The sequence below is a fragment of the Saccopteryx bilineata genome, chromosome 4 (assembly GCF_036850765.1).
Source record: "Saccopteryx bilineata isolate mSacBil1 chromosome 4, mSacBil1_pri_phased_curated, whole genome shotgun sequence".
Lineage (NCBI taxonomy): Eukaryota > Metazoa > Chordata > Mammalia > Chiroptera > Emballonuridae > Saccopteryx > Saccopteryx bilineata.
In genome coordinates this window covers 79135450-79162847 of record NC_089493.1, presented here as the reverse complement: position 1 = coordinate 79162847, position 27398 = coordinate 79135450, and the positions used below count along the sequence as shown (strand labels likewise).

Genomic DNA, 27398 nt, shown 5'->3' with positions numbered 1-27398 from the left:
CTCTCTATTAGCATATGGCTCACACCGAAGAGACTTCTCAGTCACAGTACAAAAGAGAGTCCTCAGAGGGGAGAGAACAGGAGCACTAGCCTGAAACAAGTGGTTTTTTCCAAGGTCCAACTTTTTAGCGACTGGGGAGCTGGTAGAGGGAAAGGTCCATTTTGGCATCACTAGCTGGGCCCCTGGGCCCACTCCCAACACTCACCATCGAAAGGAAAATCACAGATGAGCCGGCCTGGGTCATAGCAGTCAGAAATTTCTAAGAACATAAGGAGCTTCTGTCGATATTCTCCCAGCTCCCCCTCTTCCTCTCCAGCAGGAACTGGAGTTTTGCCTTTAAAGAGGACAAAACACAACATGAAAAGATGCTGTTGGGCAGCAATGTACAGTTGTCAAGAAAAATGAGGGGGACAGGGTTCAATGATGTCACCACAATCATCAGAAAGGACCTCCAGAAGTGGGGGAAAGGGCCCCCAGAGTGGTTTCCAGTTGGCCTTATGATAAGTTTATGGTCTCTACATGGCCATACACTCTGGTAGGCAAACCTGTTTCTTTATCTTGAAGATAGATCTGTTCCTTCTCCCTCCCCCAGGGGTGTTGCCCATAAATGCTTAGAGATGCCCAGATTGTCTACGGCCATAACACCCTGAACACGCCCGATCTCGTCTGATCTTGGAAGCTAAGCAGGGTCGGGCCTGGTTAGTACTTGGATGGGAGATGCCCAGATCCAGACGATACTGGTCTCAGGCTCTGGGTCACTTAGCTGCCTGGGCTCCTCTTCGCTGCCTACCTGGGGACCGCAGAGAAGTCTGCTTCCCCACATTACACACAGCACCCCTGGGTTGCAGCTTGCCTGTAAGGCCAGGGACCCCGTGGCTCTCTAAGGAAACTGGTACCTGCAGGGAAGGTCAGGAGATACTCCTTCATCAGACCTTGCACCTTCTCACAGTACAGCTGGATCAGGCAGTTGTGGAACCGCGAGCCCGTCTCCTCCCACACGTGGATGACATGTTCCTGAGGAGAGACAGGTCTGCCTGGTACCCTCACTGCTGTGACCCAGCCCAGCCACCCAGTCTCCCTCACATTTTTTGAGGTCCAACAGGTACCATCCAGATTGTCCTCTAATTAAGCTGCAAAGATTACCAAGGGACAGTGCTTCAAAAACCACCAGGAAATTTTGCAATACATCCCAGCAACACTGGGAATTCTTCTCTTGATTTCCAACCAGCTCCTTTATTAATTTGCTCATAATCCTCCAATCAAGCACAATGAACCCACGTAACTAAGGTTCAATACTTGCATCCTGGTACTTAAAACTGATTTGGTTGTCCTGTCGTCACAGCTGAATGAGGTTGTATAAACATGGCTTTGAAATGCTTTTTCTCAAACATCCTTCTCTTTATCCCTCTGTACTTTATCTAGATTTAGCAGGTATCAACAAAAGTAACATTTCTAACTGGCCCACTGGAGTCTCTTCCTCAGAGTGTGTTGAAAAAACTTTCTTTCTTACATTTCTAGCAACCCCTAAATGACACAAATCGCCATCTGAATTGTGTAATGACTGACCCAAGAGACCCTGGACTCTGGGTGTGAAGCTTTTTAGTTCAGACTAAACAATATCTTACCAGATAAGGAATAGCCAGGCCCTTAAAATTTTCTACTAAGAAGCCAAGCACTCGGTCTCGTGGCAGTGACTCCACCTCTGGGAGGTCTTCGGTAAATATCTGTTAAGACAAACCAGTTCCAGCAGCAGAACCACTGGACTGCAACGCTTCCAAGTGCACAAGCACACAAGTGGACAGACTCTGGGAGGGGGAGGGGGCGTGAGGCTTCTGCAGCCGTCAGTGTGAGATGGAGATGGAATAGGCCGCAGGTCTCCTGACACCCGTGTAAAGCTCTTCCCACTAGGCACACTGCCGTTTCACATTTCCCAGTTTCATCTTTTGAACACCAGAGAAACTGCATAAATCCTTCCCCTCTCCCCACCCACTCCTCTCTGAGTAGAATCAGGACCAACTGTGGTGCCAGATACACCTAAAGATCTCTCATGACCTACCTTCAGGCCATCCTCTGGGAAGTCTCTCAGCACCCACACTGAGTAGGAAAAAATCAAGTGCAGGTTTTCTGTGCCTGGAGGAAAAGTAAGACTTGACTGCAGGTGAAGCCTACCCTGCCCACAGGACTGGGAAGGCAGGTGGCCCGGCTGCCCCAGGATTTACTGTCTAGAGAAGATAGCTCTGTCCAAGCACCAGGCACTCAGGGCTGCTTGGCCCCACTGGGCTGGCTGCAGACCACGGGGCTGTCATGGTTTCACCACTGCAGAACATAGTACTGCCAGGTCCAGTGTCCCCTCATACCCCAGTGCAGGATGGACAGGGCCCAGGTTTGTTTTCCTCTCCTCCCTTTCCTGTGTCCCACAAACAGGGCTCATAGGGTCCTACTTCTATCCCTGTGAATCAGGAAGAAGCTCTCTCTCCCCCCACTGGGGACTCAGGGCCTGTGAGTGGACTTCAGCAAGTCTGTGAACAAGGGGAAGGAGACTGACCAGCCAGAATCAGAGATGGAGGGAGATCAGGTCTGTCTGGACATGATCCCTTTCGGACTCCCCTTCTAAAAGCTGGACTTACCCAGATGTTGCAGATACTGCACCGTCCTCTCATGGCCTTTCAGAGGAGAGTTTGCTTTCTTGGACTGGTCCACCAGTACCTGCAGAGCTGGCCACGAAGCCCAAGAACAAAGTCATGAGCTTCTTCCAAAAGACTCACCCAGATTCACTGCCCTCAGTTTCCCTCCCCACCTCGGTCACCTTTCTCGTGCAGCCCCTTCTTCTCGTACAGGATGATCAGCTCACTGTACTTGTGCGCCTTCTTCAGCACGTGCTCGCTTTCCTCAATGTGGCAGTGATTGTTCTCTAGGCGCAGCAAGGGGGCCACCAGGGCCACGTTTGTCTGCAGGGGAAGCACGACTTCAGCAGAAGCTGCTTCCTGGGGAGCCCCACCCTTCCCCAGCCAATGTCTGCTTCAGGCTGAAAGGCCAGGACTTAACAGAAAGCAAGAGACACCAAACAACCCTTTTTCAGTACTACAGGTAGTGGCTTTTATAGCTTTTATACTCCTTTACACATGTTTTAACAGTTTTGGGGGGCGGGAAGGGGAGATGAGGGATACTGCCCCTTATCTCATAGCGATGAGGAAATACTGTTCACACGGTATCACTAACCCCAATCTTACCAGAGAAGACCAGCCCAGTGTGACTCTGGGTCAGTATCTTGACTTAAACTCTTAATTCCAAGAAACTCTCAGGCATCAGGCAAAGACGAGGTGGTTGCCAACATCAGAGATTCACTCTTATTAACAGCAGGTACCCCAAAGTGGTGCTCCTCCAGTTTCAGTAGGCTGGGGGACTGTGGGGACCTGAGTGCTCAGAGAACTCACGTGGAGGTAGCACTTGAGCAGCGTGGTGTCAATGATTTGCAACAGCTTCTTCTTGGATTTGATGGTAGGAGTGCCTTCCATGAGCGGGGAAGTGCTAGACTGGTGATCAGAGTCATTCAGCTTTTTTACCAGCTGGCTTCGTTTCTGCAAAAATCAGAAATGTGGGATCAAGGCCAGGATAAAAATCTTCCTTTATCACTGATCTACTGAATAATTCCAAATATCTCCAAATCAGCTCATACCTATCCACACTCTAATCTCACATTAGCAGACAATTTTCTTTTAGAGTTTAATGGCTCTTTAAAACTTAAGTATATTAACAATGTATTGCTCAATTGTACTTTAATAATAATTATTACAATTCAATTCAGATGACATTTTTAAAAACATAGAATCATTTGGTTGCAGGGAATTTTTCTTTTTTTTCTTCTTTTTTTTTTTTTAAATGTCCTAATATTTTTTAACTTATTTTATTATTTTATTTATTCATTTATAGAAAGGAGAGAGAGGGAGAGGAGAGAGAGACAGAGAGAGAGAAGCGGGGAGGAGCTAGAAGCATCAACTCCCATATGTGCCGTGACCAGGCAAGCCCAGGGTTTCGAACCGGCGACCTCAGCATTTCCAGGTCGACGCTTTATCCACTGCGCCACCACAGGTCAGGTGCAGGGAATTTTTTAAAAAATTACAAGGACATTTTTTTTACAGAGATATGACAAAGTACTCAATGAAAGATCTTCAAGCACAAAATGTATATAATATTGGGATCAAATTCTACAGAGGGGCCCTGGCCAGATGGCTCAGTGGTAGAGAATCAGCCCAGTGTGTGGATGTCCCAGGTTCAATTCTCGGTCAGGGCACACAGGAGAAGCGACCATCTGCTTCTCTACCCTTCCCCTTCTCTCTCTTTCTTCCCGTCCTGCTGCCATGGCTCTACTGGTTCAAGCACATCAGCCCCAGGAGCTAGAATAGCTCTGAGGAGCCTCCGCCTCAGTCACTAAAAATAGCTCAGTTGCAAGCATGGCTCAAAATGGGCAGAGTATCAGCCCTAGACAGGGGTTGCCAGGCAGATCCTGGTAGGGACACATGTGGGAGTCTATCTCTCTATCTTCACTCCTCTCACTTGGAAAAGAAGAAGAAAAAATTCTATGGAGGAAGTGGAACAAAAATTAAAATTCAAGGAATAGTGGAAACAATGTTAAATTTTTTTTTTTTTGAGAAAAAGCTTTTTAAAAATAACTGAAATCCATAAAGCATTAAAATTTTTTTTTACTTATTGATTTTAGCGAGAGGAAGAAAGAGAGGGACAGGGAGGGAGGGAAAGAGAGACAGACAGACTGGAATATAGATCTGTTTCTGTATGTGCCCTGACTGGGGATGGAACTGGCAACCTCTGCATTTTGGGACAATGCTCTAACCAACCAAGCTATCCTGCCAGGGTACCAAGCTTTTGTTTTTTTAATTTATTGACTTTTAGAGAAAGAGGAAGGGAGAGAGACAAAAACATCTATCTGTTCCTGTATGTGCACTGACCAGGGATCAAACCAGCAACCTCTGCGTATCAGGACAATGTTCTAAGCAATTAATCTACCCAGCCAGGGCTAGAGCATTTTTTTTTTTTTTTTTTTTTTTTTTTTTTTACAGAGACAGAATGAGTCAGAGAGAGGGATAGACAGGGACAGACAGACAGGAACAGAGAGAGATGAGAAGCATCAATCATCAGTCTTTCATTGCACATTGCAACACCTTAATTGTTCATTGATTGCTCTCTCATATGTGCCTTGACCGCGGGCCTTCAGCAGACCGAGTAACCCCTTGCTCGAGCCAGTGACCTTGGGTCCAAGCTGGTGGGCTTTTGCTCAAACCAGATGAGCTCAAGCTGGCGACCTCAGGGTCTGAACCTGGGTGCTCTGCATCCCAGTCCGACGCTCTATCCACTGCGCCACCGCCTGGTCAGGCTAGAGCATTTTTAATACACCATAAACAGTGCTAAGATTTTCCTTGATACAGATTCTCCTCATTTAATCCTCAACAGACACTCTCTGTGATAAGCATATAATTTCTATCAGGGATCAAAGCAGAGGACTGCCAAAATGCCACAGATTATAATAATTATTTATTGAGTATTTACTACATACCAGCACTGTGTCAAGCACTTTGTATATTATCCTATTTTAAACCTAAAACAAATGCAGGCATTATTATCCTCATTTTACAAATGAAAAACCCACAGCACAGATGTTAGATACCTCATATGGGGCAGAGGCAAGGTTTCTTTCTTGTTTTTTCTTTTTTTGTGAGGCAGGTTTCAAATCAGGGCCTGAACCCAAAGTCCACGTTCTTTTATTTATTTATTTTTGACATTATTGAGGTATAAGTTACATACAGTAAAATGTACCCTTTTAAGATGCATTTTGACAGATATAGACATGCATGTAACCACCACACCAATCAAGGAACAGATTTCTATCAGCTCAGAAAGTTCCCTTCCCAAACAAGCCCAGCCACCCTCTACCCCACTGATCATATTTCTACTGCTGAAGATTAGTTTTTACCTACTTTAGAACGTTACATAATGGGATCATCCAGTTTGCTATTATTTTGTGTCTGGCAACGCCCATTGTCTTATATGCTGTGCCATCGCTCTGGCACAATACTAGTTTCAGCTACCTCCATACATTCCAAACATCAGTGGTGAAGACAGGAGAAGAGCCTGTGCCTGGGGTCTGAAAGCTGAGACACTGTAAATCGAAGGCCTTTTGTAAAGCCACAGGCTTGGGAGACACTCTGTCCCAGAAGCCTTTTATGACTTGGCACATGGGCCATGCAGTGTGTGGATAGAGGCAAGTTTGCGTGTTCCTTGCAGGCTGCCAGCCACAACTGGGTACCCCTGGGGTTCAATGTCAAGGAAGTGACACAGTTATGCACGCCTCATCAGACCTGAGGGACATCCACTGACCCAGAAGCAGGTGGCGGGAAGCTGGCTTATAATGTTCCTAGCAATACTGCTCAGTACCTACCCCGGGGACCCCTTACAAAGGTCTACAGAGCATGTAAAGGGAAAAAATACCAAGTTCTCTGATTCTGAGTGGGTGCACAGGAAATAAGAATAGCCTTCTGTGAAAGAACTCTGGGGTTAAAAAGCTTCAGTGAAGATGTTAGTTTTTGTGCTGACTTTAAAATTTCACTTATCCATCAACAACAAATTGAAAAAAAAATTTTTTTAATCTAAATACTTCCCTAAAAATGTTATAGAATATTTATTGACAAGGAAGCATTTTCTCAATATATGGCTAAGTAAGCTATATAGTTTGATGTCCCTTTGTAATAAATAAACCAATAAATAAATAAAACCTAATTCACAAATACATAAAACAGTCTGGAAGGACAACACTAAAATGTAGTTACTTCTCTCCAGGTTCTAGGCAGAGTTACAGGTGATCTGTATTTTTGCTTTATACTTTTCTGTTTGCTGCATAGAGAGGTATTTTCTCCAAAATTATGTACACTACAAAAAAGTTTATTTTAAAAAATTTATTATTTTCTATCAAATAAAATTTACTCTTCTTAGTTTCTGAACAGCTTAGTCAGTGTGAATTTACCAGGAATCGAGTGTTTCCTGGCATCAGGATTTGGCAAAAAGCAGCTCAATGGTACAGGCAAGCAGGGAAAAGGAACAGAAAGACTCTTCACCCACCCAGACGTCAACAGCACTCGCTTATGGAATGCCTGTGGCATTACAGAAGGCCCTCAATTCCCTGCCATAAAGCAGCAGGTATTGGGACTTCCGAGGAACTCTTTCATACACCTCTCTCTTATCCCTACCTGTGTCAGGTAGTCAATCAGAGCTAAGTGAGCCTTCTCCAATTCAGCCCCGGAGAGCACAGGCAGGGGATTAGGATACTGCAGCTGCTTCCTGTAGTCTGTGGGCAGCAGGTCGGGGTACAGGCCCATCACATGGGTAGGATCTATATGGAAGGTAAACATAATTCCCCAGAAAGAAGCACAGCAATTTAAGGATAAAATAAAACAAGTTCCAGACTGCTTTTTTTTTTTAAAAAAAAAGAGCTACTATGCTCATACAGACTCAGCTCTATACTTATAATTTGAGCAATATATATACATATATATATATATATTTTTTTTTTTTTACTAAAACACTACAAAAATGGTATAACTCTATTCTAGGACACAGCCACAGACACATATACACAGAGACACACGCAGAATTAGAATAGAAAATTTACTAACTCTCTAAAAGCATAAGAGAAAAAACTTTCTAAGGAAAAACTGTTAAGGCATTGAAGTTGAAAAGATAAATAAACTGAAAAACAAAAAAATACATGTCAAAAGGAATATTACTAAAACAAAAAGACCAAACAACAAGCTAGGGTAAAAATTTGCAGTATATACAGTATATAGCAAAAGGCTAATAGTTATTCTATAAAACAAACTGAAAGAAATTGGTAAAAAAAACAATTTCATTTGATATAAGGGGAAAGACATAACAACTGACAAGAGAAGAATATAAATAAGTAGAAAAATGTTCTGCTCCATTAACAAAGTGGTACCCGTTAAAAGTGTCAGGTGAGTCAATATTATTTTACATTGGTTTTAGGTGTACAGCATAATGGTTAGACATTTTATATAAGAAGCAATCTCCCCAATAAGTCTGGCACCCACCTGGCACCATACATAGTTGTTACAACATTGTTGATTATATTCCTAGGCTCTACTTGACACCCTGGAGACTATTTTGTAACTACCAATTTGTATTTCTTTACTGCTTCACCGTCATTCCCCCATCCCCCAACCCCTTCCCCTCTGGCAGTCTGATCAGTCTATTCTCTGTATCGATGAGTCTGTTTCTGTTTGCGGTTTTGTTTATTTTGTTCTTTAGATTCCATATGTAACTGAAATCATATGGTATTTGTCTTTCCTAAGAGATGAAAATTTAAGCATCCTCATAAAAATTTTAAAAAAGGTAATTTTGTGAGATGATGGATTTGTTAATTAAGTTGGTTTGAGAAATGTATAAGTATACCTAAACATCATGGTGTAAAATTTAAATATATTATAATGTTATTTTTCAATTATACTTCCCTAAAGCTGAAACCAATAAAAATAATAAAATATTATAAAACAATAAAAAATGTCAGGTGAGATTTTCATATCCATTTAATTAGCAAAAAGGGTATTTTTTTTTTTTTATGATACTATCCACTGCTTGCAATGTTGTGAAACTGAATCACCCTAACACCGCTAAGGCAAAATATACTGCTATCTCAAAAAAAAAAAAAAAAAAAAAAAGCACTCACAACCCCAAATCCAACTTCTAGGGGTTAATCCTAAAAAAAAAAAAAAAAAAAGCCCCGGCCAGTTGGCTCAGTGGTAGAGCGTCAGCCTGGTGTGCAGGAGTCCCGGGTTCGATTCCCGGCCAGGGCACACAGGAGAAGCACCCATCTGCTTCTCCACCCCTCCCCCTCTCCTTCCTCTCTGTCTCTCTCTCTTCTCCTCCCACAGCTGAGGCTCCCTCCATTGGAGCAGAGATGGCCCATGGCCCGGGCACTGAGGATGGCTCCATGGCCTCTGCCTCAGGCGCTAGAATGGCTCTGCTTGCAACAGAGCAACGGCCCAGATGGGCAGAGCATCGCACCCTGGTGGGCATGCCGGGTGGATCCCGGTAGGGCGCATGCAGGAGTCTGTCTGAATGCCTCCCTGTTTCCAACTTCAGAAAAATACAAAAAAAAAAAAAGCAAAAGATGGGGGGAAAGCAACATCTGCATGACTAGGCAATGTTACAAGCATTATTTGTAACAACATGATTTTGGAAACAATATATACTTCCTTCAACAGCAAAATAATGTACTTTTCACTCAACTTATAGAGTATTATGCAATCATTACAAATTATAATTATGAAAGACACCCAGAAACATGGAAAAGTACTAATAATTTTTAAGTAACAAAAGCTATGAAAGTATAACTATATCTGTTAAAATATATACATGAAAAGAAGCTTGGATGAGGAAGAGATAAAAAGAGTCAAGATTGGAGGTGAAGTTTTATCTTCACATTTAATAAGTTTTTTTTTTTACAAGCATTACTTTATTCTGATTAAACAAACAATGCTGGAGGAGCACTCTGTAATGGGCTGGAGTTCTGCACCTGCTGACCAGAAGGGGAAAGCTACACAGCCTTGCCTTGAACCCTCCAGAATCCACATTATCTTCAAGATACCTGTGTCTGGTCAGAATATTTCTGCCAAAACAGGAAAACCCTGTTCTTCAAGATAAGAGAATTATGATAATATGAAAAAGGTGTAAGAAGGGTCAACTGAACAGGGCAGTTAGCAGTTCTACAGGAAAGCCACACAGAAGCACAGTCTGAGGGAAGAAGACGGCTGTCGGGGACCCTAACTGTGTGGCCCTTGCTGAGGCCTCATCCACATCCTGTCGCCAAGGTTTGTGCCTACAGATGTGATTATTCTACTTAAAACCTTGTGTTATCATCCGAAGCCTACTAAACAAAGCCCAAACTCCCTTGTAGTATTTAAAGTCCTCTAAAATCTGGCCCCAATGTCCCTTTATAGTGTGACGTAGCAGCACCACAATGTCACCTCGGGGTCTGGTTCTCCCTCAGACACTGGATTGGATCCTCCACCTCTCCTTTGCATCCTCTGGAGCTGGGCTCTGCCCCTTCCTCCTGGGTAGACCTCTTCACTTACTTCTCTATGCCCCTGGAAAACTCCACCCTTAGCCAGTGTTTTACTTAGCTTTACAAGCAGGTTCTTTGTGCACACATTAATTCCTGAAGCCCAGGATCAAAGGCTGAGCTGGCATGGCCAATACTTATCTGATTTGCCTTTGGAATACCTTGTTCTCTGAGTCCAATTAAATCCCCAGTTCAACAGACATGTAATTAACAATGAAATTATGCCCCTTACACAGAACAGAAGATAGGATCAGCTGGTCTAGCCATATAGATCTGGCTGTTCCCTGAACATAGGTGGCATTCTTCCAACCTCACTATATTTGTATCAGCTTATTCCTCTGCTTAAATACTCTTCTCTAGATTTCTGCAAAGCTCATTAAATCATTTTCTTAGGGTTATAAATTAAATGTCTTCTTCCCAAGACACTTTTCCTAGCTCTTTTATCTTAAATTGTAATCCTAACTCCTATCTTCAGTACTCCTTATCCCCCTCCCCATTTCATTTTTCTTATACTTATCACTTTCCAACATATTATAATTTTGTCCATTTATTTTGTTTTCTGTTCCCTCCCCATCAGAAAATAAGCCCTACTACTTGATACCTAGAATAGTTTTCAGCACATGGTAGAGCCTTGATAAAAGTTTTGTTGAGTGAAAGAATAAATGAGTAAATAATGAGTATAGTATTTTAATCAATTCAAGATTTAAATATGGGTTTCAAGAAATGTAAGAACTGCCTGACCAGGCGGTGGTGCAGTGGACAGAGCGTTGAACTGGGGTGTGGAAGACCCAGGTTCGAGACCCCGAGGTTGCCAACTTGAGCGCCAGCTCATCTGGTTTGAGCAAGAGCTCGCGAGCTTGGACCCAAGGTTGCTGGCTCGAGCAAGGGGTTACTCAGTCTGCTGAAGGCCCACGGTCAAGGCACATATGAGAAAGCAATCAATGAACAACTAAGGTATTGCAACGCGCAACGAAAAACTAATGATTGATGCTTCTCATCTCTCCGTTCCTGTCTGTCTGTCCCTGTCTATCCCTCTCTCTCTGACTCTTTCTCTGTCTCTGTAAAAAAAAAAAAAAAGAAATGTAAGAACTATCTCACACCCACTCTAGCCATTCCACACCATCTCACATTCAACGAGAAAGAGCCAAAAATGCCAGGGCCTCAATACAATGAGTCTTTTTATCAAGCCCTCCCGCAAATACCTGTAGCACTTACCTTTCTACCTTGCATTAGATCTTTTTATACACAGCTCTAGGCTGCTATAATGAAGTAACTCTAGAGGTTCTTAAACATTTTTACTGGAACATCTGAGAGAATTTTTTTTTTGTATTTTTTTTTTTTTCTTCCTGAAGCTGGAAACAGGGAGAGACAGTCAGACAGACTCCCGCATGCGCCTGACCGGGATCCACCTGGCACGCCCACCAGGGGCGAAGCTCTGCCCACCAGGGGGCGATGCTCTGCCCCTCCGGGGTGTCGCTCTGCCGCGACCAGAGCCACTCTAGCGCCTGGGGCAGAGGCCACAGAGCCATCCCCAGCGCCCGGGCCATCTTTGCTCCAATGGAGCCTTGGCTGCGGGAGGGGAAGAGAGAGACAGAGAGGAAGGGGGGGTTGGAGAAGCAAATGGGTGCTTCTCCTATGTGCCCTGGCCGGGAATCGAACCCGGGTCCCCTGCACACCAGGCCGACGCTCTACCACTGAGTCAACTGGCCAGGGCACATCTGAGAGAATTTGATAAAAAGTACTGATCTTCTCTTTAAAAAAATCCACATATGAATAAAACCTTTTTTTTCTTCTTTTCCAAGTGAGAAGAGGGGAGATAGAGAGATAGACTACTGCATGTTCCCTGACCTGGATCCACTCAGCAAAACCCGTCTGGTGCTGATGCTCTGCCCATCTGGGACCATCCTCACAACCAAGCTATTTTTAGCACCTGAGGCAGAGGCTCCATGGAGCCATCCTCAGCAACAAAGCCCAATGCGCTCCAACCAATCGAGCCATGGCTGCAGGAGGGAGAGAAAGAGAGAGAAAGAGATAAGGGGAAAGCAGATGGTCACTTCTCCTGTGTGCCCTGACTAGAATTGAACCTGGGACTTTCACACGCCAGGCTGATGCTACCATGGAGAAAACTGGCCAGGACCATGAGCAAAACTTGACATCGAGTCCAGGGTGGTTCACAGATTTGCTAAAGTCCACTCATAGGCCCTATGTCCCCAGTGGGGGGAGAGAGAGCTTCTTCCTGATTCCTAAGGGATAGAAATAGGACCCTTATGAGCCCTATCTGTGGGACACAGGAAAGGGAGGGCAAGCATTCTCACAATTAAAAAGAAAGCCTTAAATCCAGAGACCGAATGAAAAGAAGCTGAAAAGCCTACAAAAGTGTCTTCTTTTAGTGCAAGTAGTGGCTTGTTAGTAGCTTCAAAAATCACTATACTATTTCAAAAACCACTTCTCTATTAAGTTAAGCCATCTAGGGAAGCTGACAGTGAAAAAGAAGCAAAGATGTTTCCCTATATTATTTTTTTTTTAAGTCTTTATTCAATTTTCAGAGAAGGGAAAGAGGGAAAGAGAGAGAAAAGGGGGAGGAGCAGGAAGCATCAACTCCCATATGTGCCTTGACCAGGCAAGCCCAGGGTTTCGAACCAGCGATCTCAGTGTTCCAAATCAACGCTTTATCCCACTGCGCCACCACAGGTCAGGCTCCCTATATTATTTTTTTAGGAATCTCATAAAGAAGTCTATACCCAGGATCGCATTTTTTACTGTGATGGAACTATACTGCTCACAATAACTAGGAATTATTTTATTGCTTCATATTCATTTTAAAATATCCCCTAATTTTTGTGAGCAGTATAGTTTCCACTAGAATCAAATGTTGATGAAGATTTGTATCTCAAAGGAAAAGCAGACCCCCAGGGTTTAAGACTGCAACAAACTATAGTTCTGGGTACCAACACCAGCAGGAATTTTTTTTTTTTTTTAATTTTTTTTATTTATTTATTCATTTTACAGAGGAGAGGGAGGATAGAGAGAGAGAGAGGAGAGACAGAGAGAGAGAGAAGAGGGGGAGGAACTGGAAGTATCAACTCCCATATGTGCCTTGACCAGGCAAGCCCAGGGTTTTGAACCGGCGACCTCAGCATTTCCAGGTCGACGCTTTATCCACTGCGCCACCACAGGTCAGGCCACCACCAGAAATTTAATTTTAGTAGGACTGTTGTATTTACTTTTGTTCTGCTTATACAGTTGCTTAGGTTTAGAATGGTCATTCCAACCTTATTTTGCCCCTAAGCCCTGTTATTTTCCATCAATATTTGTTACAGAATATAATGTTTTGCAGAACCATACTTATGGCATCATAGTAAAAATGCCTGTACCTCAATAAACATAAAAAAGTGTACCCTGGATGAATATTCTGGCCACTGGAAAGGGATCTAGCCTCCTTACTTAATAAAGGGGTAGTCTGTTAATATACTGGCCTCATCTGATTTTGGTCAAGGGAGAGCCTATCACCAGTAGTATGATCATTTCTGCAAGCACTAAGATCATCCACTATTGGACCACAGAACTAGACCTTAGGCCAAGGTTAGTCAATGTAGGTACTGCCTGAGAGGTCCAGTCAATAGCCAGCTGTCCCCTACCACCAGTATGCACCCTCCTGCCACCAGAAAGGATCCACTGGGCCTTAGCTTTCCTATTAGACTATTCTTTGAAAGCAGAATTCCTGTCTGATTAGTTCTGCTTGGGCCCAGCAGAGTGTACTGAACTCTTTAGGAGCTCAGTATATATTTGTGGAATGAGTAAGTTAATAGGTAGTAGCTTCACTAGGATTGAATTTAAAACTTTACTGGGTTCAAGTAACATTGGTATATGAAAAAATAATCAGAAATTCTATCTTATTCCAGTGTCTCTTCAAAGAACTGGTAGATAAATGCCCCAACTCATTTCATTCAGAGCAAGGACAGTAGATATTTATGGATTTCAGCTTGCCCAGCTTCCAAATCTATTTCCTTCGAGTGAGCTTCCTCTTCCACACCAGGTATTGTCTGAATGGGAGAATAGTTCTAGACACTCACCTTTGCTTTCAGAAGCAAAGGGGGACCACAAACTCCTTTCCCACTCCTGCTAGTTAGAGGGAGTCAGACTATGACCTAATCCTGGACAACCAAATCACCGACCTTGAGAAAGTGATTCAAGGATGACAAGCAGCGCAGCACACATCATACATATATCCTGTCCTACATGCTCCTCTTATGTAAGGGTATTCACGCATCAAGAGGTGGGTCTGTGTTCCCTTACCTTAAACCTGGAAGGACCCTCATAAATTAATAAGAGTATGGCAGAAATGACAGTCATAAAAGGTAGTAAGGCTTCTAGCTAGGTCTCTTGGATTGCTTGCTCTGGGAAAAGCTATTCACTCTGTATGAGGACACTCAAGCAGCCTTGTAGAAAGACACCCCCAGTCTACAACCAGCACCAACTTGGAAGCTATGAGTGAACCACCTTCGAAGATCCTCCAGCCTAGTCAAGACTTCAGATGACAGTAGCCATGCCTACATACAAATGCAAACACATGAGCAATCCCAAGTAAGAACTGCCCAGCTGAGCCCTTCCCAAATTCCTAATCAGCAGATATTGAGAGAGATAACAGATAATTTGTTATTTTAAGCTACTAGGTTTTGGGGTGGTTTGTTACATGGCATTAGAAAGTAATATAAGCTGGTAGGAGACGATTTTTATTAAGGATGCAACAACAAGGGAGGTAGTGGCAGCAAGAGCTAAGGAGGTGGCTGTGCCAATGGAGGGCTGCCCAGCCTGTCTACACTACAGCGGGGCTGCTGATCAGCTTCCTGTCCTGTATCTTGCTGGGAGGTCTTCTAGAATTTCTTTGGTTCCTATCATTCCTGAGCCTAGTTCCCCATTAATTTTCTTTTTTTTTTTTTTTTTTAAATTTTATTTATTCATTTTTAGAGAGGAGAGAGAGAGGGAGAGAGAGAGAAGGGGGGAGGAGCTGGAAGCATCAACTCCCATATGTGCCCTGACCAGGCAAGACCAGGGTTTCAAACCAGCGACCTCAGCATTTCCAGGTCGATGCTTTATCCACTGCGCCACCACAGGTCAGGCTAATTTTCTTTTTATTTATTTTTATTAGAGAGAGTCAGAGAGAGGGATAGACAGGGACAGACAGACAGGAACGGAGATGAGAAGCATCAATCATCAGTTTCTCGTTGCAACACCTTAGTTGTTCATTGATTGCTTTCTCATATGCCTTCAGCAGACAGAGTAACCCCTTGCTCGACCCAGCAACCTTGGGTCCAAGCTGGCGAGCTTTTTGCTCAAACCAGATGAGCCCGCGCTGAAGCTGGTGACCTCGGGGTCTCGAACCTGGGTCCTTCCGCAACCCAGTCCAACGCTCTATCCACTGCGCCACCGCCTGGTCAGGCGTACCCCATTAATTTTATGGGATCCTCTTCCTGCCCTTGTATTCCCCTTATATTCCAATAAACCATGCTTAATTTATCCAGGTACTGCTTGAATTATCCAGACTTGGTCTCCACTGCTCACAATCAAGACCTTTAACTGATACAGGGAATTACTTACAGGTCATTACTGGCCAAGACTAAGGGAAGATGGAAAACAGACAACCCAAAAAGTAGAAAAGAGGAGAGAAATAATACTATATAGAGTCTAACCAAGTATATATAAATTGATCCTAATTAAGAAAAAATGAAATATATAGAAATAAAAAGTTTAATAATAATAGCAAACAATTGGCACTTGAGTATCACACACTGTTCAAAGCACTTTACATAATCTTCACAGCGACACTAGGAGGTATTATTTAGTGGCCCTGTTTTGCAGAGAAAAAACTGAAAACCAGAGAGGTCCAGGAACTTTGCCAGAGGTTAGGCCAGGCATGGCCAACATCCAGCCAATGGGCCACATTCGGCCCGCATAATGAATTTATGTGGCCCGTGATTAAATTTTTAATATTCTCCGCTACTCTAAAATCTCAGCTACTCAAGAAGCAGAAGCGTCTTTGATTACTGGAAGTCGAAATATTTAAGAAGACAGTGATACGCAGAAAAGAATTTTGCGTGTGACTACTCTAGAGTTAACTTCCAATAATTGGTACAATAAATTTGAGATACTTCTTTATTTTTTAAAAAAATTCCATTATAAAGATTTACAACTTTTGTACTTGTCTATACTCGATATGAACTGTTTGACGTTAGCAGTGATGTGAAACCCACATTCTTTTAGGTGGAGTTTGCCAGTGTGCACCCAAGGTCAAAAATTCATTATTTTTGTGGTCAAGTGTGCTGAATCAAGTGGCATTGTAGCACAGACAATAGCTGTAGTTGATAACTGAAAACGTGTCCAGGCTGCTTGTAAAACGAAATAATTGTTTTATTTGCGATATAACCCCTTCAAGCTCATTCTATTAATTAAATAGTTTCGATTGATTGTGATACATACAGTTTGGATATTTATAAGGTATGTAATTATATTTTTATTAAAATAATATTGTATATTAAAATTTTTTTCACTCACATTTATTCATAAACAAATTACATAATAAAATTGTTTACTTATACGAATCATTTTTGTATTTAACATTTTTTAATTTTAATATTCCATCCGGCCCATGAAAAAAGTTTTCTTTCTAATCTGGCCCGGGGGCAAAAACTGTTGGCCACACCTGGGTTAGGCAGTCTGACTATAAGGTGCATGCTTGTCACCTTGATGCTCAGTGTTTTTAAGACACTGAGAAAAGGGCTTCACAACACTGCCCTGTGCTGGTTCTCAAAATGACCTACTGTTGTCTGACCAGGTGCTGGTGCAGTGGATAGAGTGTCGAACTTGGATGCAAAACCCCAATGTCGCCGGCTTGAGTGTGAGCTCATCTGGCTCGAGCATAGGCTCACCAGCTTGAGCGTGGTGGGATCATAGACGTGACCCCATGGTTGCTAGCTTGAGCAAGGGGTCACTTGCTCTGCTGTAGCCCCCAACCCCATCAAGGCACATATAAGAAAGCAATCAGTGAAGAACTAAGGTGCTGCAATGAAGAACTGATGCTTCTCATCTCTCTCCCTTCCTGTCTGTCTGTCTGTCCCTATCTGTCCTTCTCTCTGACTCTCTCTCTCTCTGTCTTGGTCACAAAAAAAAAAAAAAAAAAGATCTACTATTTAATTCTACTAAGCTCAAGTCAGAAACTGTGGTCTATAATAGCATTCATAGTTGGCAAAGTAAATACTAGATCAGGGGTTGGGAACCTATGGCTCGCGAGCCAGATGTGGCTCTTTTGATGGCTGCATCTGGCTCGCAGACAAATCTTTAATAAAAAAATAATGTTAAAAATATAAAACATCCTCCATTCATTTCCTACCACTCACGTTCATGGCTGCGGGTGGCTGGAGCCAATCACAGCTGTCCTCTGGGACAACAACAAATTTTTATTGGATGATGCATAACGTACACGGGTCGTTGTATAGCTCTCATGGAAATACATCTTAAAATATGTGGCATTCATGGCTCTCTCAGCCAAAAAGGTTCCCGACCCCTGTATTAGATCATTGAACAATCAAACACACATTTGTTCATCTGAATGACTTCCCGTTACCTTTCCCTAATGGCAAGGGTAAATCACTCTGGAAAAGAGGAAGTCTATCTGTATTTATGGGTGAGATCAGATTCATAAGATTAGGCCTATAAATACGTAACCAGCATGGTCACCGCAAGATCCCGTTAAGTATGAAGATCAGTTTAGATGAGCATAAACTTTCCCCTTTCTCAGAAGTCTGGCGTCATTTCTCCTTGTCCTTCTCCCCTCTCCCTTTGTCCAGTCTCCCCTTCTCCCCTCATGAGTTCCTTATCCCAAAGCTGCACCCATTTGTTACCTGTGCCAAGCTTAGCAAAGACCTGCATGGATTCATCAAAACGCTTCTGGCAGAAGAGGTTGAAGGCATACAAGTTCTTGATGTGATGGATCTGTTGTTGCTTTTCAGTGTCAGAATCATCTTTCATTTCCTAATGAAATTGTAGAATAGGTAAGAGCTCACTCAACAAGTGTTTATTGAGTATACACTCGGTATTCAGCAATATCCCAGGAGGCACAAATGCCAATGTGTACTGACAGCCACATGGTATCTGCCCTCAAAGACCGCCCTTACAGTCTAACCATAAAACTGATAAGCAATTATGTAATTAAAATACAACAGGATTTCTACAAAATATACCTGACCAATATTCCTGAAAACTATCAAGGTCATAAAATGCAGGGAACAACTAAAAAACTGTCACAGATCAGAGGACACTAAGGACACATGACAACTAAATGCAATGTGATTTCTGCATTTAAAGCTAGAACAGAAAAAAGAAACATTAATGGAAAAACTGGAAAAACATATATAGAGTCTAGAATTTAGTTTAAAAAACAACAAAAAAGTCATATAAAAATAAAATAGGGTAAAAATGATGACAGGAGCACCTGAGAGAGGCATGCAACTTAATCTGAGCAGTGGGACCAGGAAGGGTTCCCGGGAGGACGTAAAGTGAAGCATTCAGAAGGAGCCGGAGCTAAGGCAGGTGACAGAAGGGAGGGGGACAGAGAGTGTGATCCGAGCAGAGAACAGCATGTGTGCGAGGCCCTAAAATACCAGAGAGAGAACACAGCGTGCTCAAGGAACAAAAGACAACACAGCTGGCACAGTTAGCAAAGGTCCTGTTCACAGCTATTTATTATCTCTGTATCTTTCTTATAACCTTTCCACTCTCTTATTTCCCTTTCAATCAATCTTTACTAAATTTAAATTCTCCCTTCAAAATGTCTTTCATTTTTTCTCTTCCTTTCCTCTCCTTTTCTATTGTCACCACCCTAGTCCAAATCATCATCAGCGTGTGGCAACACCCAGTCTATGCTCTCCTGCTTGGTGCTTTAAGATTTTTATTTATTCATTTGGGGGAGAGGCAAGAGAGAGCAAGAGCGAGAGAGAAAGAGAGAGGGAGAGAGAGAGAGGGAGAGAGAAAGAGAAGGGGGGAGGAGTAGGAAGCATCAACTCCCATATGTGCCTTGACCAGGAAAGCCCAGGGTTTCAAACCAGCAACCTCAGCGTTTCAGGGTGACACTTGATCCACTGCACCACCACGGTCAGGCCTCCTGCATGGTGCTTTAAAGGCTTTCAAAACCTGTTGCAGCTTCCTCATCTAGCTTATTCCCACACTTTCAAGCCATACCCTCCAATTCAGTCAGGATGAGCTAAAAACATCCTGAAAATACTTGTTACCACTTCTTTCACTTCCTTGGGCTCTTCAACGTGCCTTGTTTCCATATATATAAAAGTGCAGCCCTGCTGAATGCAGCAACTTGAAGTGACAGAAGACTCCCTGAAGAAGGCCTGCTTGTCCATACACACAGCAGTCCACTGCTGAAAGGGATGCTGAGAGCCCTCTAGTGGTCACACTCAACCAGACTGTAATCTTACAGTTACATGTTACTTTACTCCAATGTTGACACTGTCTTTAATTTTTCAAGACCAGACTATATCTACTAGGTTATTTTATTCTATTAATTTTATAATACTATAATTCTAATGAACATTCTGTGGCAGTCAGACCTTGAGCCCAAACCCTCAGACTTTCAGCTCTGTGTTCTTCTACCAGTCAATACCAAATATGAAAAACTAAACCTAAACTACCTACTTAGGAAAACAATGAGAAAGGCAGGCTCACACCCATATCTTAGAAACAAGACTTACTGCAAGCTGCAAAGCCAATTCAAACTGTTTGTCCTGGAGCAGCTGTTGGATTTGGGTTGCCATGGGGACAGGAATGAGTCTCCAGACAAAATGATTGCTGGCTACATATATAATGTTGGATCTGGAGGCAGGAGAAAAATAGCACAGAATATCAGAATAGCACAGGTTTTATGATGACATAGCTGGCTTTAAAACTTTGTAATAACATAGCAGCTATAGTAAATAAATTCCTTACCCTCCTGAGGTGATGAAACGGGGTCTTTGCAATTCAATGCTCTGGACCAGAAGCCTCGGCTCAAATGTTCGGATCTCCACATATCGAGGCAACACTGCAATGATGTAGGGAGGCTGGTGCTCTGTGCAAAAGAGAACATCTTGTGGTTCTGTTCTAAGACTTTAGGTATGTGGACTATCAGCTGTCCATTTCTAAGCTGCCTTTATTTTATTTTATTTTTTTAAAAGAACTTTTTTTTTTAAGCTGCCTTTAAATGGGATCTCCAAAATAGCCCAGTGGTCAAATACCAAGCCAGGATCCTACAATGTGATATATAAAGACAAAAAGATTGTTTGAGTAATGTTAAGAGAAATGTCTTAAAAAAAAAAAAAAAAAAGACAGCCTGACCAGGCGGTGGTGCAGTGGATGGAGCATTGAACTGGAATGCGGAGGATCCAGGTTTGAGACCCCAAGGTCGCCAGCTTGAGCGCGGGCTCATCTGGTTTGAACAACGCTCACCAGTTTGGACCCAAGGTCACTGGCTTGAGCAAGGGGTTACTTAGTCTGCTGTAGCCCCAGTCAAGGCACATATGAGAAAGCAATCAATGAACAACTAAGGAACCGCAATGAAGAACTGATGTTTCTCATCTCTTTCCCTTCCTGTCTGTCTGTCCCTATATGTCCCTCTCTCTGACTCTCTCTGTCTCTGCCACAGGGAAAAAAAAAAAGACAAATCTCTTGCACAAAAAGGATGTAGCTCACTTTGCTGAGAGTAACCTGACCTCACTCCCACAGCTTCCCCCTGAGAAATGGATGGAGCTTCACTTTCTCCTTCTTCATCAGCCACAAACTGAGGCAGGAGGAGGGCAAGAGTTCCACATCTCTGGCCAGTGTTGTTTCTACTTGAAATTTTTTCAGGTAAGAGATACAAAACTCCACTTAACGTTTAATGGCTCATGGAGAAGGCAGCTGGATTGCATTGTCAGTGTAGCTGCTTTCTCGATGAGGTATCTGGAGTGTCCAATTCACAGAAACAGAAAGCAGAATGGTTGTTGCCAAAAGCTAGGGATAGGGAAATGTGCTGTTGCTTAGTGGGTACAGAGCTTCAGCTTTGCAAGATGAAAAAGTTCTGAAATCTACTGTATTACAGTGTAAGTCTATGTTAACACTACTGAACTGTATGCTTAATAAGAAGGCAGATTTTATGTTGTTTTTTACTACAATTAAAAATAAAAAAAAATTTTAACTAGTAAAATATGAACCATTAGCTGATATACTTGTCATACAGAAATTTAATCTCAAAGAATATATATTATATAATCATAAGCATAGTTTCTAAGTGTGGCTAATTTGTTATGAATTAATTTTCCTATTTTCTGATAAATTTCATTTTATAATTGAAATTTATACTCTAAATGAATAGTGAAATAAAATTTTAAAGAAAGAAGGGAACTCAGAAGTGAGGAAACTGAAGCCAAAGTAAAATGCTATTATTATTACGCTGTTATTTTTCATCTTGCCAAAGATAAGATTTTAAAAACATGCTTTGTATTGGATTTTTAAATTTTATTTTTAATGCTGGCCTCATTTCAAAAAGCTGATACAATTTTCCTTAATGTTAATTTGCATAAATATGTAATATTTCTCTTTCCTTTTTAAAACTTAACAAGGTTTGATTTTTTTTTTAAATGTAATCTATAAAAAGAAACCCTGTTAGTTGTCACACCTGGTTGTTCAGTCTCTCCACCTCTCTGTGCCTTACCACTCTTTCTAGGTCAGGCAGGCGACTTGCCATCTGGCAGGAGGAAGACTAACTTCTTTGGTTGTTATATCTTATCATTGTTCAGTCTCCTCAACTCTTCAGCAGTGTCTCTCAAAAACAGTAAAGATGGTCTGGTTCTCTTTTTATCTTCAAAACTTGGCAGAGTAGTTCATGTGCAGCAGCCATATAATAATTGGCTGACAATGACAGTGATTCATCGATTCCACAAGCATTTACTACAAGGCCACATTCTAGGCACTACCCAAAGTAGATCAAGACACAAGCCCCGAGCTCAGAGCTCTTGCACGAGCAGAGGGCACAGACCACTCACTGCATCCAGAAGGCCAGTGTGGGTGCCATGACAGAGAAACCTCAAAGGACTCTGAAAGCAACAAGGGGGAAGTGACTAATTCTGCCTGCTGGTCGGAGAAGACTTCATAGGGAAGTGCCACTGAATGGGCCTTGTCACATGGACACTGCTGGGTGAGAAGACAGGGAAAGGCTAGAGCGCAGACAGCAGCAGTGAGGGGGAGTCCAGAAGGACTGGAGCCTGGGCGAAATAGTGAAGATGACAGCAGAAGTATAAACGAAGTATAAAACGTATGCCGTTCTAAGAAATTTAGTCTTCCTCCTGTCAGATGGCGAGCCTCCCACCCTACCTAGAAGGAGTGTCCTCTTCTTCAGTGTAGTAAGGCACAGAAACATTTCTGAGAAACACTGCTGGGGCACTGGGTACTCACAAAAGTTTTAAAACAGGAACTCTCACACTGGGGAATCAGAAACACTTCAAGCAAATTACACAAATCTTCATCTAACCTACCAATGTTCTGAAAGGAAAACAAGGGCCCCTAGAACATCCCGAAGTGTCTTGTGAAGCTCTTAGGCCCTCAATCTCATTAATATACATAATCTTGGGCCTTATAAAATGTTACCCATTTGATTTATCCTCCTTCTGGTCTATTCATCTCTAATCACCATTGGAATAACCAACCCAGAACTTTATGCTTTCAAAACGTTCTACCATTGAGGAGGACATGCCTGCTGCTGACACAATGAACATATTAACTAAAGGAGTACAAAAGTGCCTTTATTGTTTTCTGGAAGATGGTAAGACCAGATGAATAGTTTAATGTCTTTTCTGGCAGTGAGAGATGGAGTCAGGGACTTTGGCAACTCAAAGGGAGCAGTAAAATGGCCATGTGAAAAGGGCACTTTGGAAATATAGTAATGACAGCAATATAAGATGCATGTTGTGACCAAGATTTACTCCTGAACATGTCACCATAACATCCCATGTGCTGTCACTCTCTACTGAACCAGACAGTTCGCTATTAGAGGAGAAGGGAGTCTTTCACTAAATATCAATAAAGGTAACTTCAGGGCTTCAAAAAATAAAACAAAACAAAAATACAACATTCTACCATTGAGGAATCTACTGGCCTCTCTACCCTTCGCATGGGCCTCTGAAAACTGGCCCTAATCTTCTTATTTTTCCATAATTTAGACCACGTGTGTTAGCCAGCTCAGTCTCTGACATGCCTTCTCACATGTCTTCTACATTTCTATTCATCTTTCAAATTATCCTTTCTACCTAAAATAAAAAGGATTTTTCTTTAAGCAAGATCCTAAACTCCGTGCCTGATCTAGTCCAATCTTACTCATGTACTGAAACTACTTTCTGACTAATGCACTTCCCCTTTCTAAACTACTGTACTGAATATCAATTAATCTAATTTCACACCTTAAGCAGTGCCTGAAGCAGTTCTGTATCTTTATCCAAAATTCAATTTTTGTCTCTGAGCTAGAGTCCTTAAAGTCTGTATGCCCTACTCCATAGCCATAACTATAATTTAAATGCTCATGCTACCAACTGGCAATACTTTCGCAGACAGCTGGGAGCCTGAGGCAGGCATGGGACAGAAACACCTAATGCACAGGACAGAGACTGACACTTAATAGCAGTCTATGCCTCTAAACTACAAAGCAGCAATAACCACCACACAAAGAAACATTTCTATAAAATAAGTGTTTATAGAAAAACATTTATTTCTATAATGTATATACCGAGTTATATACATTATAGAAATAAAAAAAGGAATTTCCACTATTTGGCAGAGGAAACAATAAAACCATTAAAAAGAAACAAAGAAGTAAAAATAGCAACAATTCTTTCTTTTCTTTTTTTTTTTGAATTAAATGAGAGTAGGGGAGGCAGAGAGACAGACTCCTACATGCACTATGAACAGGGACCCACCCAGCAAGCCCCCTATGTGGAAGGGTGGGGGAATGATGCTCTGGCTATCTGGGCAGTTGCTCTGTTGCTCTACAGCCAAGCCATTTTTAGCGCCTAAGGCTGGAGAGATCCTTAGCACCCTGGGGCCAACCTGCTCACCAATGGAACCATAGCTACAGAAAAGGGGGGAGTGGAGGAGGAAGGAGAGGTGAAGCAGATAGTCATTTCTCCTGTGTACTCTGACTGGGAATCAAACCTGGGACATCCACACGCTGGGCCAATACTCTACCACGGAGCCAAATGGCCAGAGCTGACAATTATTTCTGAAATGTACAATTCTAGCCTGACCTGTGGTGACACAGTGGATAAAGCACGCAGTGGATAAAGCATTGACCTGGAACACTGAGGTCGCTGATTCGAAATCCTGGGCTTGCCTGGTCAAGGCACAAAAGGGAGTTGATGCTTCCTGCTCCTCCCGCCTTCTCTCTCCCTCTCTCTCCTCTCTAAAATGAATAAAATCTTTAAAAATTTTTAAAAAGTACAATTCTACTTAGATTTTAACCCCCTCTGGGGCAAAAATCAGCTTCCTACAAATACCAGAATATCCCATTTTTAATAAGCCTACAATAGTCATCTATTATAAAAAGGGAAACTGAGAGTAAATGACACTAAACCACAGTCTGCTAAAGCAATGAATGGATTCCATTCTTGAAGGTGGCACACAACCCCATCCATCCCAAAGTGGGCAGCAGGAGCTGCTGCTGGTCTCACCCATAGCCACTGGAATGTCTGTCCAGTTGAGGGCACACTTCTGTGTGCAGATCCCCTCCTCATTGAGCACCACAGTGAGATCATCCTGACCGACTGCTACTTTTCCATCTGCCAGAGGTGCAACTAAGGGCTCCAGCTGTTTTCCTGTTGGAAAGAGCTCTTTGATAGACCCCTTTCCATCCACCTAAGGAAGAGACAAAGTGAGTCACTCAGCATTCTATGGCCAGAGACATGAACATGGTCGAGAAAAATAAAGATAAAACCCCAAACCTACAGAAGCTAATAACAGTCCTTGTTTGGCATAAGGAAATAGATAACAAATAGAGTTTGTTATGAAAAATTTTGTCATCATTATATAGAACCAGTTACCTTTTTCTCTAACATAGAGACAAGCATCTGGCCTGGCAAATAACAAAGTCTAGTGCTGGACAGGATGAAGAGCAACGAACTCTTAAACTGCTTGTGAGAATGGGAATGCAAAATGGCACAGCCAGCTTGTTTGTTTCTTTTTTTAGTGAAAGAAAAAGACAGACAGACAGACAGACAGACAGAAAGGAAGAGAGATGAGAAGCATCAACTCGTAGTTGCATCACTTTAGTTGTTCACTGTTTTTCATATGTGCCTTGACCAGGAATTAAACCTGCAACCCTGGCATGCCAGGTCAATGCTTTATCCACTTAGCCACCCAGCCAGTCTGCATTCCCACCAGCAGTGCAGGAGGGTTCCCTTCTCCACATCCTCGCCAGCACTTATTCTGTGTTGTTTTGTTGATGAGCACCGTTCTCACTGGTGTGAGGTGATATCTCATTGTGGTTAATTAATTTGCATTTCTCTAATGATTAGTGATGTTGAGCATTTTTTCATATGCCTATTGACCATCTGTATGCCCTCTTTGAAGAAGTGTCTATTCATCTCTTTTGCCCATTTTTTGATTGGACTGTTTATCTTCCTGGTGTTGAGTTTTACAAGTTCTTTATAAATTTTGGTTATTAATCCCTTATCAGACGTATTGTCGAATATGTTCTCCCATTGTGTAGTTTTTTTATTTTGTTCATATTGTCTTTAGCTGTGCAAAAGCTTTTTAGTTTGATACAGTCCCATTTTTTCATCCTGTCCTTTATTTCCCTTGCCTGTGGAGATAAATCAGCAAATATATGGCTGCAAGTGATGTCGGAGAGCTTATTGCCTATGTTTTCCTCTAGGATGCTTATGGTTTCATGACTTACATTTAAGTCTTTTATCCATTTTGAGTTTATTTTTGTGAATGGTGTGAGCTGGTGGTGAAAATAATTTTTTTAATACAAATATTCTAAAAGATTTGGTGGGGGGAATCTCAAAGTCTTAAAAATATTTAAGTTAATACTATAATTAGTTTATAATTTCTGAGCACCAAAGCTTAAAGATAGTAGTCCATGATAATGCTGTTGGATAGAGTCAAGCAGTCCTAATTATCTGTTCCAATAATTGATACAGGCTATGGATAATTCATTATGTAGAGAACTAAGAGTTGAATCTGCCTGGCCTCAGATACACAGATATCTTATGATATCTTATTAATGGATGATACAGAGAGAATGAAAAATAACCAAACATAAACACAAACTCTGTTATGCCAAAAATTCTACTTAAGGCAGTCTCTTGACTTATACTTGATAAACAACATAATCATCTCCCCCAAGGCAAACTGATGATATTTGAAAAACAATAATTTTTACCCTTATTAGGTAGTAGTCTCTCTTGAAACCCACACAGATAGAATTTTCACACCATGCCATGGACTTGGGCACATCTGGTACACTAAAGTCCCCCTGAAGAGAGACAGCAAGAGTTCAAATGGAAAGATGTTAAAGGAAAAAACCCCATGATGTTCCTGTAATTCCACCCCCATTCTACAAAATCATCCTCATCCTCATCTGAATTCAATTCTATAAGCACAAGACAAGGAAACTGCCCATAATAAAAATACAGCCAATCCTTCAATAACGTCACTGATGAGATGCTGTAGGAATTTAACTCTTGTTTATGTCAATTATCCTATTTCATTATATGTCATTTTGCCTAAAGTTGCAGAACCTGCAATGACATTAAGTGAAGACTTACTGTAAGTTACCCAAGAACTGGACAAGGTGAATTTGGAAAAGATGAAAACCCACTTTGAAATAAACCAATCTATACAGACGTTGTACAATTGTATTAGAGTTGCCTCAGAGACCACGAGACTTTGACCAGTGGGCATGAATAAATAAGCTCTCATGTACATACAGCAGGGCATTTATTTGGAGAGAATTCCAAGACTAGGATCCTGACTTTCACTACAACTGAACCATGAGTTTTTCAAGCTGTGAGTCAACTAGCAGCACCTCCCACCAAACCCACAGACCAAGTAACAGTGGGCTTTACCTGCAATTCATGAAATTCCCTGTCTTTCCAGAAATAGAGCTGCAGCTTCTTCTTTACAGCTACACACATCCGTAACACCTCCTCACCAGTTTCTATGTGCTGAGAAGACAGGCCCAAAG

At 42.1% G+C, this 27398-nt stretch overlaps 1 protein-coding gene across 3 annotated transcripts in view; it reads right to left on the bottom strand.

Annotated features, from left to right (window-relative positions):
* Positions 1-27398, bottom strand: part of VPS39 (VPS39 subunit of HOPS complex) — a 60179-nt gene that overhangs the window by 10283 nt on the left and 22498 nt on the right. For 2 of the 3 annotated variants that reach the window (XM_066276945.1, XM_066276946.1), the window contains 14 exons: positions 27280-27378; positions 26595-26687; positions 24880-25063; positions 20135-20255; positions 19900-20020; positions 18043-18172; positions 7257-7399; positions 3435-3578; positions 2807-2948; positions 2628-2714; positions 2057-2130; positions 1626-1724; positions 897-1014; positions 206-334 (listed from right to left, as the gene is read on the bottom strand). In XM_066276945.1, coding sequence (XP_066133042.1) covers positions 206-334; positions 897-1014; positions 1626-1724; positions 2057-2130; positions 2628-2714; positions 2807-2948; positions 3435-3578; positions 7257-7399; positions 18043-18172; positions 19900-20020; positions 20135-20255; positions 24880-25063; positions 26595-26687; positions 27280-27378 — 1684 coding nt within the window. The remainder of the gene's footprint in view (positions 1-205; positions 335-896; positions 1015-1625; positions 1725-2056; positions 2131-2627; positions 2715-2806; positions 2949-3434; positions 3579-7256; positions 7400-18042; positions 18173-19899; positions 20021-20134; positions 20256-24879; positions 25064-26594; positions 26688-27279; positions 27379-27398) is intronic. The other variant, XM_066276947.1, reaches the window with a different exon arrangement.